At 40.5% G+C, this 13,511-nt stretch overlaps 1 protein-coding gene across 1 annotated transcript in view; it reads right to left on the bottom strand.

The window, feature by feature from the left end:
• Positions 1 to 1,423: 1,423 nt before the first annotated feature.
• The window catches only part of atp10d (ATPase phospholipid transporting 10D), a 42,050-nt gene continuing 29,962 nt past the window's right edge, over positions 1,424 to 13,511 (bottom strand). Inside the window, exons 16-23 of the mRNA XM_085391445.1 lie at positions 11,745 to 12,024; positions 11,471 to 11,547; positions 11,024 to 11,149; positions 9,930 to 10,130; positions 9,013 to 9,093; positions 8,776 to 8,880; positions 7,830 to 8,017; positions 1,424 to 1,858 (exon numbers count right to left, since the gene is read on the bottom strand). Of these exons, the coding sequence (XP_085247571.1) occupies positions 1,675 to 1,858; positions 7,830 to 8,017; positions 8,776 to 8,880; positions 9,013 to 9,093; positions 9,930 to 10,130; positions 11,024 to 11,149; positions 11,471 to 11,547; positions 11,745 to 12,024 (1,242 nt within the window). The 3' untranslated portion in view covers positions 1,424 to 1,674. The remainder of the gene's footprint in view (positions 1,859 to 7,829; positions 8,018 to 8,775; positions 8,881 to 9,012; positions 9,094 to 9,929; positions 10,131 to 11,023; positions 11,150 to 11,470; positions 11,548 to 11,744; positions 12,025 to 13,511) is intronic.

The following is a 13,511-nucleotide window of genomic DNA, read 5'->3' as shown; positions in this document are numbered from 1 at the left end:
ATCAGAAGGTCGCTCTGATCTGTTGAGGCCATACAGCAACTGAAACATCAGCTGTCCCACATTTTTGAGAAGTGTTTAGATAAAACAGGGCAGCTAATCAGCGAAATTGGGCCAATCAAATGTGAAAAAGTGGCATTTCTACAAATCTAACTTTAATTTACTCATATAACAATGTAATATTATTAATAATATTTTTATGTGATATTGTTGTTAACATAATTTAATGGATTTAAATTATACTGAAACACATGGATTATTCCACCCTCTTGCAAGAAAGCCTACGTTTACCGTCTCCTTGATGCTTGAGATTTGGGAGCAGGAAGACAGTCTGACAAGGTCGAGGTATGAAAGAGGAGGAATGAGTCAGAAGCACGACAGCATACATGCATGTGAATGAGAGGCAAACATTCAGTGAAGATGCAAGGAGCAGAGGTAGTGAAGGCAGGTAACTTTAAATACCTGAATCCATCCAATGTGCACAGGAGAGGTGAAGAGGAGAGTGCGTATTTAAACTGGATCTGCCTTTTAATCTTATTTAGTATAATAATTGTTTTATGTACGTCTTATTTTGACTTCTGTGTTTGCTTGTTTTATATTTTATTTTTATAAGTTATATATCATTTTATATGTAAGTTACTATGTTTGTGTGTGCGTGTGTGCGTGTTTATCTGGTTAAATTCAGTTTGGTTCAGACAAGTCTTCACGATAAAAATCCTTAATATGTTTTTGAAATTTGGTTTTGAAACATGTAAATCTATTTTTCTGTTTCCAGGCTGTGTATCTATTCATTTAGTGGCACAGCAATTACTTACATCAATACTGTGATTTTAAACGAGGGCTTCTGTTTAAACTGCAGGACAGATGAAAACCTGGTTGGATTCATTACAAACATAATCCAAAGCATAAAAACAAGGAGCTGAAAGCTATGACGAAAAAATAGAATAAATGTTTAAATATTGATCAGTCAAACCTGAGAAACTGATCAGTGTTTGTCTTACTGTCATTCAAGTACAGAGGTTAATTAGAGCCTTTGTTGAATGCTGAGCATCATAAGAAAAGAAAATAACGGGACGGTCTAGTATTAAGTCTTGACAGATAAATGCTTCACGCTCTGCTGCAAAAGCAGCCGTCAGTAATTTCTCCAGACCGTGGTCAAATTTGGTGCCATTTTTTGCCTACACACCTAACTTCTTACGTCAAATGATGTGCCGCACAGGTTCACAGGATTCTCGCACTCTGCCAAATCTCATCAGAATCCAACTGACATACAAGATAACGCGTCACCACAGCTCACACATGAACCGTGTGTGAGCTCCAATCCCGTCCCAAGCACGACACCAGTGCGTTTGTTCAAGAAAGATTATATAAAGATAAACATTGGGTGTGATTTTTAAACAGACGCTGAATGAATCACATGGATGGATTACTTTCACATACTTTATTCATAAAATCACAGATGCATACTTCTCATTCATACAAAACGCAGCCAGTTATATTCAGTGTTCTTTGGAGTCAAAGTCTTTTACTGAACCAAAACTTCTGTTCTGGCTGTGATGTACACTTCAGTGCGGCACATCAACAGAAACCTTTCCTTCAGTTTCAGGTATACTTTTCTCAGGGGAGATTGTGCATCAGTAGAGGTATCAAGTGCAACTCTCTGCATGTGCGTAGCTCTCACGCTAAGCTGGGCTCCAGGCCAGCGTTGTCGGCACCCGCCGAGAGCCTGTTGGTTTTGGAGTGGGTCATGTTCCAGCGCTGCATTCTCCTGCGGTAATTTTCAGAGTCCACTGTATCCATGTGAGCTGATTTCAAAACTGTAGATGGGTGCAGTGTGTTGCATAAAGCTTGAAAAAACAGCCTGTAGAGAAGAGCACATCAGTCAGTCCTCTAGAGCTGTGGCTGCACGTGACATTTTCAAACTTCATTGATTTCGCCTTTTTTTCTATTAACGACTTCGCTCTAAAGCAGTGGTTCGGTTTAGACTCTGCTTCATGCTGATAAAAGTCCTAATTTAGAAAACAATATGTAACGTGACATTTTGATTAGACTTTAACAAGCAAGCGGTTCCTTGTGGAGTGCCAGCCAAGTCTGGCTCCTGACATATATGATGGTGCTGTTACACGTTTGTTGCCTTACAATTAAGTAACGTCAAACCTTACACCCTCAACATTGACTGAAAACAGCTCAGTTAGTTTGTGAGTAAAGAACTATACTCAAGACAAAAACACATCACAACAACACGTCACCTTAAGGTACTCTCACTCACTGATAAGGGAAAATAAAACTAACCCACTCTAAGTTTGATCAACCCCCATTTCATTCCAGTCAGTTTTAGGAACACACACACCAAAAAACCCCTCTGGGTTTTTTAAAAATGCGGACCAAAAGAAGGAAGTTTGGCCCTTCCAAACAAAATATGCACAATATATGACATTTTATTACTTCTTCTTCTCTTTAAACAAATAGACCAGGCCGTTCGAGGTAGGCCACTCCTGGTCCGCTGTTGGAACGAACTCCTGATGCAGCCGTTTGTTTAGCCTACCCTCAGACTTACTAAGTGAGGAGGATATAAATATGTTTGTGTTAGACGGAGTGAATGGGCTGAGCCCCTACTGAAACCCCAAAACCATGAAATCCAGCTGGTTAGCTGGGCTTGGACGTATATGCAATAAATAAACACAGAATAGGTGGCCTTCTGGCTATCAGTGTAAAATCATGCATCATGCATATGTTACTTACTACACACACTATGTAAAGTATGTTTTTAATCATATAAAGTCACATTAAAATAGTTTTATTTGTTCCTGTGAAAAACTGAGTACAACTCATGATTCAGTGGCTTATAGAAAGTCCTTTAACAGTCTGTATCATCACTGGGGAGGAATTCTGCTGCACTCTTCTCTTTGTTTCTTCAGTTGTTGAGATTTCCAGGCATTTGTTTCTGCAGCGCTCTCTCAACATCCAACCGCAGCATTTCAATTTCAGTTCCTTGTTTCTTTTCTTTTTCAGCCACTCAGTAGAGTTGCTGATTTACTTGAGGTCACTGTCCTGTTGCACAGCGTCAGTGACAGCAAAGTGCCCAGGTCCTGTAGCTGCAGCATAACAAACTGTTCTCGTTTGCTCGGATGCAACCTAAACCATACTGCTGTTCTCTTTACATGAACAGACTTTCTCCTGAAAACTCTTACAAGCAAGCCACACTTGCTCAGCACCAGTAGGGGGTGCAGCTATCAATTATTTTAGTAATCAAGTAATCCATTTATTATTCCACTGTTTAATCAAGTAATCAGATAAGAAATACTTTTGTCTTATTAATGAGAAATAGTAACTATTCAAAAGAGAAAGTTGAACTGCATACAACACCTGTCAAAAACCCCTCAACCCTTTGATTGTATGTACGTACCATATTTAAATTAAACTTTTAAAGAAAACTTTTTCTTAAATGCAAAATTATATAAATAATCTCATGTACTGTCAAAGGTCAAATCAAATAAGATAAATGTACCTTTGCTCTGTCTGCCTGAAAAACTTTCAAATTAGGGAGCAAGTTTTTGTGCTGCTGAAAACAGATGCAATGATGATGAACACATTAAGTAATGTAAATAATATTTAAGTATTCAACCCGTAGCTGGACTGGCCATCGGGCATACTGGGCATTTGGGCCGATGGTGATTTTTCGTTTTTATGGGCCGATGTTTTTTTGTTTGTTTGTTTTTTTGTAACTATATAAACAATAAAATGTGGTGGATTGTCCAGATGCTGGCAGATGTGTAAAATGTAAAAATAACTCAGTTGTTTGGTGGTGGCTATGGCGGAGCTTCCACAGAGGCGGCAGGTGGATGAGGGAAGGGGAGGCAGGAGGAGCAGAGACCCGAGGCGGCCGCCGGTCCGAGTGTCAGGTGAACTGAACTTCAGGTAAGAAGTTATGACCTGCAGTCTATCTGGGTCAGATATAAACCAAGTTTAGGTGGAGTTTATTTTCGTTGTGCTGACTTTTTACCGTCAGTTACAATAACTCGTACTGTGTTCTAGCCAGCTTGACGGAGTTTCTATACAGCTGGGTGGTGCTATGATGTTACTGATAGTGAACTTTATTTTGTTCATAAGGTTAATTATTAGAGTTTCCAACCATTCCGTAAAAAACTGAATCGTCTCGCATTCAGAGAAAATATTACGCGTTTCGTGTTGAGGTGAAAAGGAACAGTTTGTCCCGGACTTCAGCTAGGATGGAAAAAGACACAAAGCTGGAATTATTCTGTGCACAGCTGTTTCTTCTTCTCTCATCCTCTCCCCCTCCCTCTCCTGTTGCTACTTATCATGAAACTGATCAATGATCAGCTGATCGGCTTTTCTCTCTCGTTTGTTTATCGCCCACTTTGCGCCAGAAACAGGAAACCAGCAGATGTCGCGTTAAACAACAGCAGCACGTTTAAGCTTGGTCAGCTGCTGTTAGAATTTATTTAATATTACTTTCTAGTATCAGCTGATGTTTGCTGGAGCCACAGCTGTAAAGCTGCTGGTCATGATGTTGGTTTGGATATGTGGTGAGAGGGAAACATGAAACCAGGAGATGTCCTTACTGAACCATCAGAGCTGAACAGGTGATGGAGAAACAGGTTTACCTTTTAGGTGACATGAATGAGCTGAAGTTATGAACTGTTTCTGAGAGACAAATAACACCAGGATCCTTTTTTAGGTAGCTGACAGCTGGTAACTGTGCAGGGGCGGGTCTAGCAAAGTGTTGCCAGGGGGGCAGGTAGGGCATTAACAGGGAGAGGGGGGCACAAAGAAAGACTTTCTTATTCTCATTTAAAATGTCTCACTGTTATTAAATAATTATCTGAATCTTGCGAACAAAGTTTTTATCTGATGTAAAATGTATAGAAATCGTACATATACCAAAAAGACTGTACATCACTGTCACAACAGCGTCTGTTTTCATTCAAAGGCTTTATGGCTTTAATACCTGGTGGGCCGGTCTCTAGTCAAAATGCCCGGGCCCAATCTAACAACAACGAGTTTAATGGCATGTGTAAAAAAAAAATGTGGCTTATGAAAAAAAGCTCTTATTTTCATATTTTTAAATTCTAATGCAACTGAATTAACACAATGTTTAACATTAGAAACTGTAATTCATGCTTTTATTACATCACGCCTGGATTACTGTAATTCCATTTTAATAGGAGCTGGGCACTTTGTCACACTTACAATTAGTGCACAATGCTGCGGCTCGATTTTTAACTGGTAGAAGGAAATTCGACCGCATCACTCCGGTTTTGGCCTCCTACATCGGCTTCCAATCAAATTTAGGATCCGTTTTAAACTTCTTTTATTGGTTTTTAAATCTTTAAATGGTTTGGCACCCGTTTATTTGTCTGATTTGTTGAAAGCCTTATGTTCCCACTCGTTCCCTCTGGTCAGCTGAGCAACTGCTGCTTTCAGTCCCTAAGTCACGGCTGAAACTCAGAGGAGACCGGGCGTTCTCTGCTGTGGCCCCGTTGCTTTGGAACAATCTTCCTCTTAATATTAGACAGGCTACATCAGTGCCGTTTTTAAGTCCAGATTAAAAGCCTATTTTTATTCTCTGGCTTTTAACTCTTTGGATGACCTATTAACTTAATGACCTATTAAATTAACAGGTCATCTGCATAACTTCTGAGGCTTACTGCAGATTACTCTCTGTGTGTGAATGGAGCAGCTACAAAGTTCGTTTTTCTTCACATTGGAGTTGATCAGGTGCTTTGATGAAGGACTCGGCACTCTAGATTTTTCCCAGTAAAGGTTTTAATGGTCATCACTGGAACTGTACTCCTGTTTTGGACGCCAGAAACACGTTTTCTTTCACTCAACCTGAGCTCGGTTTCTCGGTAACGCCTCCGCCTCTTCGTGGTGTGTAAACTACGGAGCCCCTCTGATGACATGGTCCAAAACATAAATAAATTGTGGCCACAAAATTCTACTTTGTGCCCTCGAAATACTTTTTGTGGCCATGAATTGGATAGAACGTGGCAACGAATTATGCATTTGTGGCAACGAAATAGATAACGTGCGCACAACATATTGATACAATTCCTGGACAGCTGCGTAGAGACATAAGCATAAGTAGGCTAAACCTATGCACCGTGGACAGAGACGGTATGATTGAGTTTTATTTTAGGCTGGGAATGAGCTACAAATGCATTCTGAAAAGCCTGCAATGCAAGGAACCATTATTACGGAGAGACATTTAAACAGGACATCGAGAGCCCAGTTGCTTTACAGACGTAAGTAGGACCTGGACGCCGGGATAGATTTTATTGTCAACCAACTGCAAGGGAAGGATCACGGTTATCGGTCAAGTGTTTCATGGGCACAAATTAGCATTTCATGCGCACGTTATACCTATTTGGTGCCCTTGAAATAGTATTTTGTGGCCTCAATATATTTATTTTTTGGACCATGTCATCAGAGGGGCTCCGCAGTAAACAGATGGATTCTGGGAATCCATCCTACCAGGAAAGACATCCTACCCAATGTTTTTGCGCAGACGCGGCGCATGCGCACAACACCAACGCCGAATTAACTTCCTTTTCTCTCACCCATCCGGAATACTTCTTAAGGTTATGGTTAGTCGCAGGTCACCGTCAAATTATAATACGGGTAGGACGTTTTGCCAGAGTAGGATGGTTTCTCAGAACACCGGCTCCATGTTAAACTGTCCCAGAGTCATCATCACTGCGGCTGCTAGCAGCGTTTCTGTTTCAAACTGAAGGCTGTGTGGGCTTCATGTTGTCAAAACGTTATAGTGCAGGTCTGTTTTTAGTAGCAAATGCGGGTAAAGCACTCGCGGTCGTGTCGTTTAACACGTCGACACACTACAGGGCCTCGTGTGAAACGAAACATTGTAGCAAAGAATTTTTTGTGATTTTATTACTCAGTGAATTGTTGTAGCCCTATTTCAGTCTTTGCCTAATTTCACTGTAATGAACTTTAATATTAAAAGGTGAACTGCATCTAGCTGTCGGACTGCCAAAACCAGTCCTGTGAGAATCTTTTTTTTTGTTTACAACTGTAGTTATGTGTGTCGGGCTGTTTACTATTTACACATATATATAATACATGGAATTGTATGATTTCAGTTTTAAAACCATATAATTAAAGGTTAATATTTAAACCTTTTCCTAACAGGATCCCTTAAAGTGCTGTTGCCTACAGCTTATTATATATGTTTCTTTAAAAATACTGCAATATTTTAATTATGTATTAATTTTGATTGGTCCAATTAAAATTAGTGTTTCCAAAAATAGAAAATTGGATACTCCAAAAGACCCCTGGAAACCATGGTAACCAGCACTATTTTACCTGAAGCATATGTCTGGTCATAAACAAATTAAAATATTTGTATTTAAAAACGATCCTGGATATCTGGGTAATGTTTTAGCAATGAAAGTGATGTCAGGTTTCCTGGGCTGTTGACTCAGTGTTTTCAGTTTGTACTTTGTCTCTGTTTATTTTCCACGTGCGTCCGGTTTTCTTGTGTTCGCCTCTGTCTGTGTGCATTCAGTCAGCCAGTCGTCTCATGTCCTGCTCATCCTGCCTTCACAATAAACATCCTCAACCAGCCTGCGAGTCCTGCGTTTGAGTCCACTCTGCCACATTGTTTAATTGAAATATGGAAACCACTGGAGTGACAAAACAAATTCAGTGTATAGCTGTGTCGGTGATGACGACATTGGCACCTCCAGGTGTCATTAGAGTAAAGCTCTTTATTATTAATGAATTATGAAGTGCCCCCAAAGGAAATACACTACCTGTACATGAGTTTTTGCAGTGTGTGTGTGTGCGCGTACCTGGGTAACAGAGCTGCCACAGTAGTGAGAACACATGTGATGTAGAAAAGAGAGTGGGACATTTGGAGTAACTCAATCCCCAGAGGGTTGACAGGGGGGCTGCAGGTCACACAGAAGCCACTGAGGAGCAGTACAAAACCAAAATAGGAAGTGCAGCTGAGCACCAACACGACCATATGAATCCATGTCTGCAAAAAAGAAAAAGATTCAAAACTCCAGAGCACAACTAAAGAGAGAGAGCTGCTCCTGAATCTTTCCATTTTCAGTTCTGACTTGGATTACATTTTTCCTCACGCTCTACACCAAAGGTCGCAAACCTAAATGAGCTGAGGGCCACTGCTGCCACTGTCATCTCATGTGAGGGCCACTTTAGTGTTCAAGTCGTACAAAAAACAATCAAACAACAAAAAGTGTAGTTTTTCTTTTGTTTTTTAAATTTCAAATATTGTACAACAAACTGCAAACGTGAATGCAGATTCTTGTTTCGCACTCTTAACTAACTGAAGCCTTTCATTGAACTACCAGATAAACACATTGGTCCTGTCTTTGCGGACAGACACGTGCAGCACTAATTTTGTTCGTATGTAACAAATCAAAGTGCAGACATAAGTGTACACATTAGTGTGCGACTCTCACTGAACTAACACAGCCAATCCCTCAGCATGTTCGTGCTCTCTGCTCATCTTGCCTTCATATTAAATCATTTAAAGAATTTATTTTAAGATTGCACACAACAGCAAACAAATCTTCAAGGGACAAACTGCATTAGATTTCTTCAGGTCAACAAGTAGTGGTGACCTGTGCCGTGAGTTTGAGACCCCTGCTGTACCCCCTAATATAACACACATAACCTTTAAGCTACACACTTGTTATTGTAAAGGCAAAGTAGCTGAGACACAGCCCAGCTGAAGTATAAATGATTTTGAGTGGTGGTGGTGAGTCTGACCAGCGTGTTGCTCTCGATCACTTGGTGCAGCAGAATAATGAAAAGTGCTGATGCGTTGATCGGTGAGCCAAAGGACAGCACCCCAACATCTGATCCTGCGTATGCCTGTGAAAACAGAAAAAAGTCCCCTAAAACACTCTCACATGAAAATCTTAGAACATGAGGAGAAGACAGACAGACCCACGTGCATGTAAATAGAAGGAATGTGATAAGTAACGATTTGCATGGTGTACTTACAAAGTAAGGCACAAAAAAGCAAACGAGGCTTTGGTAAAAAGCATCCAGGACCGTGATCCAGAACATGTATGGAACAAACGTCTGTGAAGACATCACAATCATCTGTTACACTTTCTAAACAAATATGAGTGTTACTGATGTCACACATGCAATACTTGTTTGGCTAACACAGGCCACGACACTTCAATGAAAAACAAATGACCCATGCTTAACGATAATGAGGTAATGAGCTAGGCCAGAGGTCAGCGGTAGCACACAGATAAAAGGACCAACAGAAGTATGTTGGGACATGATCATATGAACCAGCAGGTGGTGTCGGTATGCATTTCTTTTTGTGCATTGTGATTTTTCTACTATATGTAATGTACACATGTATGGCTATGATAGTGCCCTATTTTCCATCTTCTGTTTCCTCTTTCTGTGCAAATAATAAAATGATCGCAGAAATGTAGCTGTTGACATATTAATTAAAGTGAATTTATGTGTTTTCCTGTTATACAGGACTGCTGTGATCATGTGTATGCACATTATGAGTTAGCAGCCCGGTTAGTGTGAAGCCTACATTAGTAGGTATTAGAGTTTCATCATAGCAAGTGCAGAACCAGTTTACATTCAGTAATTTAAAATACTTTGAAAGCCAAATAAATGTAGCGATCAATAAACTTTTCATAATTTAAGCAGTTTTCTTTTTTCATCGACGTGATGCAAACCTGCTGAGACTTCATGATGCTAACTGTGTCCGCTAAGGTTTTGTGTTCATAAGCTGCTCTGTTTCAGAAAATACATTTGTTAGGAGCAATGACCATACTCTAGAAAATGTTTGACAAAAATGAAAAAACAAATGAAATCCTTAAACAGCAACTGCCTTTTGTAGAGTTTGTACGTCATTTCTGTGGCATGTATGTGTTTGCAGTGACCTTGGAAGTTTGTGCATCCTGGTAGAGCTCGGGCAGCTCCATCAGAGTGTCAGCAGGTAAATCTTGGTTGAGAATGCCGTAAATGAGCGGAGGAGCTGATGTGAAGATTAGATTGAAGAGGATGAGCACCCAGGAGTTGGTCATGACACTCCCAGAAAAACCACAGAAGAACTGATACCAGAACAGCAGATTCACATACATCTGCAGGTAAGAAACACACAGTCAGCAGTGAGGAATTTCCTTACTTAATACTTTTTTTATCCTTGTGTGAACAACGAATTGCTCTAAAATCTTCTGTGTTTTGTAACGAATAAGTGCCATTTCTGGGAGATTCTTTAGTTTCAGGCAGAACATGAGCAGCTTTGGTGCAAGGAGGGAAGGAGCTCAGTGAACAACCATGCTCCATGCTGACACAGAGAACCACGGCTTTGTCGTGGTCGTAAATCACTGCACCAGCTCTTTATCCTTTCAGTGATACGATGATAAATGATTGTTCATTGATCGTATGTTTGATTTAAGCTAATAATGTGTCCTTTTGGCTCACACGTAAGGAAAACATGCAAAGTCCACATATAAAAGGCCCCCAGCTCTCTTTCTAATCAGGAACCTTCTTACTTTAAGGTGTCATTACTAATCTCTGCACAGGCAAAGCTCAATATCAACAAGTCCTCTGCATCATTGCAAGCTAGAGTAGGAAGGCTGCTGGGTGCCTCAAACCTGTGTGAGGTGTTTTGGGTTTGTCAGACTAGTGTTGACCTCAGGACAGATTTGAGACATGCTGGGAGAGCTGGACTCAGTGGCCGGGGAGAAGACCTGTCCCACAACAGGAACCCTCCAAAGTCATATTAAGTCTTATTAAATGTAGTCGTTAGTATAATAGGCAGAATAAACCGGAAACAAATATTTGGATGCAGCAACATGACAGAGACAAAACTGCTGTAAGACTAAAACAATGATTTGCTGTTGTTTTCTTGTGAGCAGGTGAGTTTAGGGATGACAGTGTAACTGCTGTGAGTTCAACACCCGCCTTAATGCGAAACGTCAGTCAAGCCGTTTATAACCTTTTTTATAAAGCTGTCAAAAAAGACTCTTACCACATTCTTGTAGATGAAGTATTGAATCATGTTTGCAAGACGAGAGTAACACCAGTGGCCGTGAACCAGCAGCAGCTTGCTGAGGTGTTTAAACCGTGAAATAGCAAAGTCACTGGACATCACAGCCTGGAGAAAGATTTAAAACAACAAAAAATGACCACAGAGCAAAATAATGAAAAGAAGAAGAAAAAACGCAAGCGTTAGCCTCATTTAGCGCCTGCTGGTGAGTGAAACCAGATGATACGGGCGAATGCAATATCACACTGAGTCTAATATAACCACAGAAAGCTACAGCTCTCAAAGAGTTCTCTGTCATGGTCTTGGATGGGAGGCTGAACTAAACCGATACTAACAAACAGTAGCTTCATAGTATTCTGTAAAGACCTCGGTTTGACAGTATTTTTTGTTATTACTAGTATTATTATCATTTCTTTTCTTTGTTAATACCTGCATTCCCTCCTGTCCAGATATCCCAATGCCCACATCAGCCACCTGAATCATGCTTACGTCATTGGCTCCATCACCTGAAACAGCAGCATTGTTTTCCACTAGTTCGTGTCAAATTATTTCAAGCAGTGATGTGATAAATAAAGCTGACAGTACTCATGCAATGACAGATCATCTGTATTTCAAATGTTTAACAGACAAAGGGTTATGAAATGTCTTTATGGAATAATAAACAATCAGCTCCAAGCTGCTTTTCTGTTGGCTGAGTTCTTACCCACAGCCAGGGTCATGACACCAAGATGGTCCCGGACCAGCTGGACCACTTGGCTTTTCTGCAGTGGAGTGGAACGGCAGCAGATCACTGCCTTGCATCGCCGGCTCAGCTCCAGGAAGTTGCTCCTCAATTCGTCCTCCAAGGCCCAACCCAGCGTCCGGCCATCTGTGACCAGAATGAAGCTGCTGGACATGGATTCCCCATTTCCAGTAAGGGCAGTCAAACTCTCACCACCCTGGACTTCCAGTATGAGATCCTCAAATAAAGCTGCACAAGCATCCTGAAGGAAAAGAAAGGACCGTTATGTGCCTGAGCGGAGCGGAGCTGTTATATAGCAACTGTTTCTTTCATGAAATTGGTGGGCTGCTTGCTGCGAGTGAGTTCAGACATGGCTTCTCCTGCCCAGTGTTTTATTGGATTTGATTGATTGTTGGTGTTTTTTAATAAGGGGGAAAAATCCAAACCTACATGGCTCTGTGTGAAAAAGTGAATGCCCCCTAAACCTAATAACTGGTTGGGCCACCCTTAGCAGCAACAACTACAATCAAGCACTTACGATAACTGGCCACGAGTCGTTTACAGCACTGTGGAGGAATTTGGGCCCACTTGTCTTTGCAGAATTGTTGCAATTCAGTGACACTGGAGGGTTTCTGAGCATGAACCGCCTTTTTAAGGTCACGCTAGAGCATCTCAGTCTTGTGAGACTTCACCAGAGGTGCAAGCATCACAGCACATTTATGTCAAACAAAGTGAAGATAAAACACAGAAAAATATGAAGGAGATTTTCCTGGGCTGGATTTTTATAGTAGATAACCCCCAGTGAAGTGAAGCAGAGCGTCGTTACAGAGGTTTTGTTAGAGACACAGCTAAGCGTTTTGTAATTTGGCATAATATGTAAAAGTTGAAATTCACTGTGAATTCGTTTACCTGCTCTTTTGCTCTTTTAGCTGTTTGGCGGTTGTTGAAATAGTTTTGTGAGCTTTAAGCTGAGATTCTGGTGTTTCTGGCAAAATACATTTATATTTAAAAATCGATGTCAGGATTTAATGAATCGATATCGCTTTATTCAATATAAAATCAATTTGAATCTGGAAATTGATGTTCTTAAACCCACTCCTACTCCTGAGGCTGCAAGTGTCTTGCTTTCGCTGTGTAGTAAATTGTCTTGAACGTTCCAGCGAATAGGTTTATGCTACAAACCTATCACTAAGCAAGCCCTCAGGCATGGACAGCTTGCTGTAATTCGAATCTTTCAGCAGCTCCAATGATTGGCTAACTATCCGAGTTGCAGAAAGCGGTTTCTGCTGCGTATTGGTACTTGTATTTGTTTAGATTTTTATTATTTTATGCAGTAAAAGAAGCATTTTCTTTCCTAAAACAATGAATAACAATATAAATAAAAATAGAACACGTTCATTAGCACTGGTAAAAGTACTGGTCGATGGATGAGTCTACAAATGTCTATAGAAACCTTGTCCAGAAGAAACAACCCATCACTATGTTCCTCACCAACAAAAAGAAAGAGGACATGCTCTAATGCTCTTCTTTGCTGTACACTACATTCATCTCACACACAGTTGATTCACTGTGTACACGAACAAATGAGTTTTTAATAAGCATTTATAAGAGTGTAGACAGGATTTATAAGAAAGGTTTTTGAGGGTTTCATGACTGAAATATATAAAAATAATAAAATAATCATATGAAAAGTTTCCCTCTAGCCCTGTGGGTGGTCTATCCTTCAAGCTCGGGTCCTCTGCCTGAGGG

Source organism: Rhamphochromis longiceps, linkage group LG19 (genome assembly GCF_057381845.1).
Source record: "Rhamphochromis longiceps isolate RC_006_pf linkage group LG19, R_longiceps_female_GT1.1, whole genome shotgun sequence".
Classification (NCBI taxonomy): domain Eukaryota; kingdom Metazoa; phylum Chordata; class Actinopteri; order Cichliformes; family Cichlidae; genus Rhamphochromis; species Rhamphochromis longiceps.
Note: the sequence above shows the minus strand (reverse complement) of the source record. Positions and strands in the feature narration are given on the sequence as shown.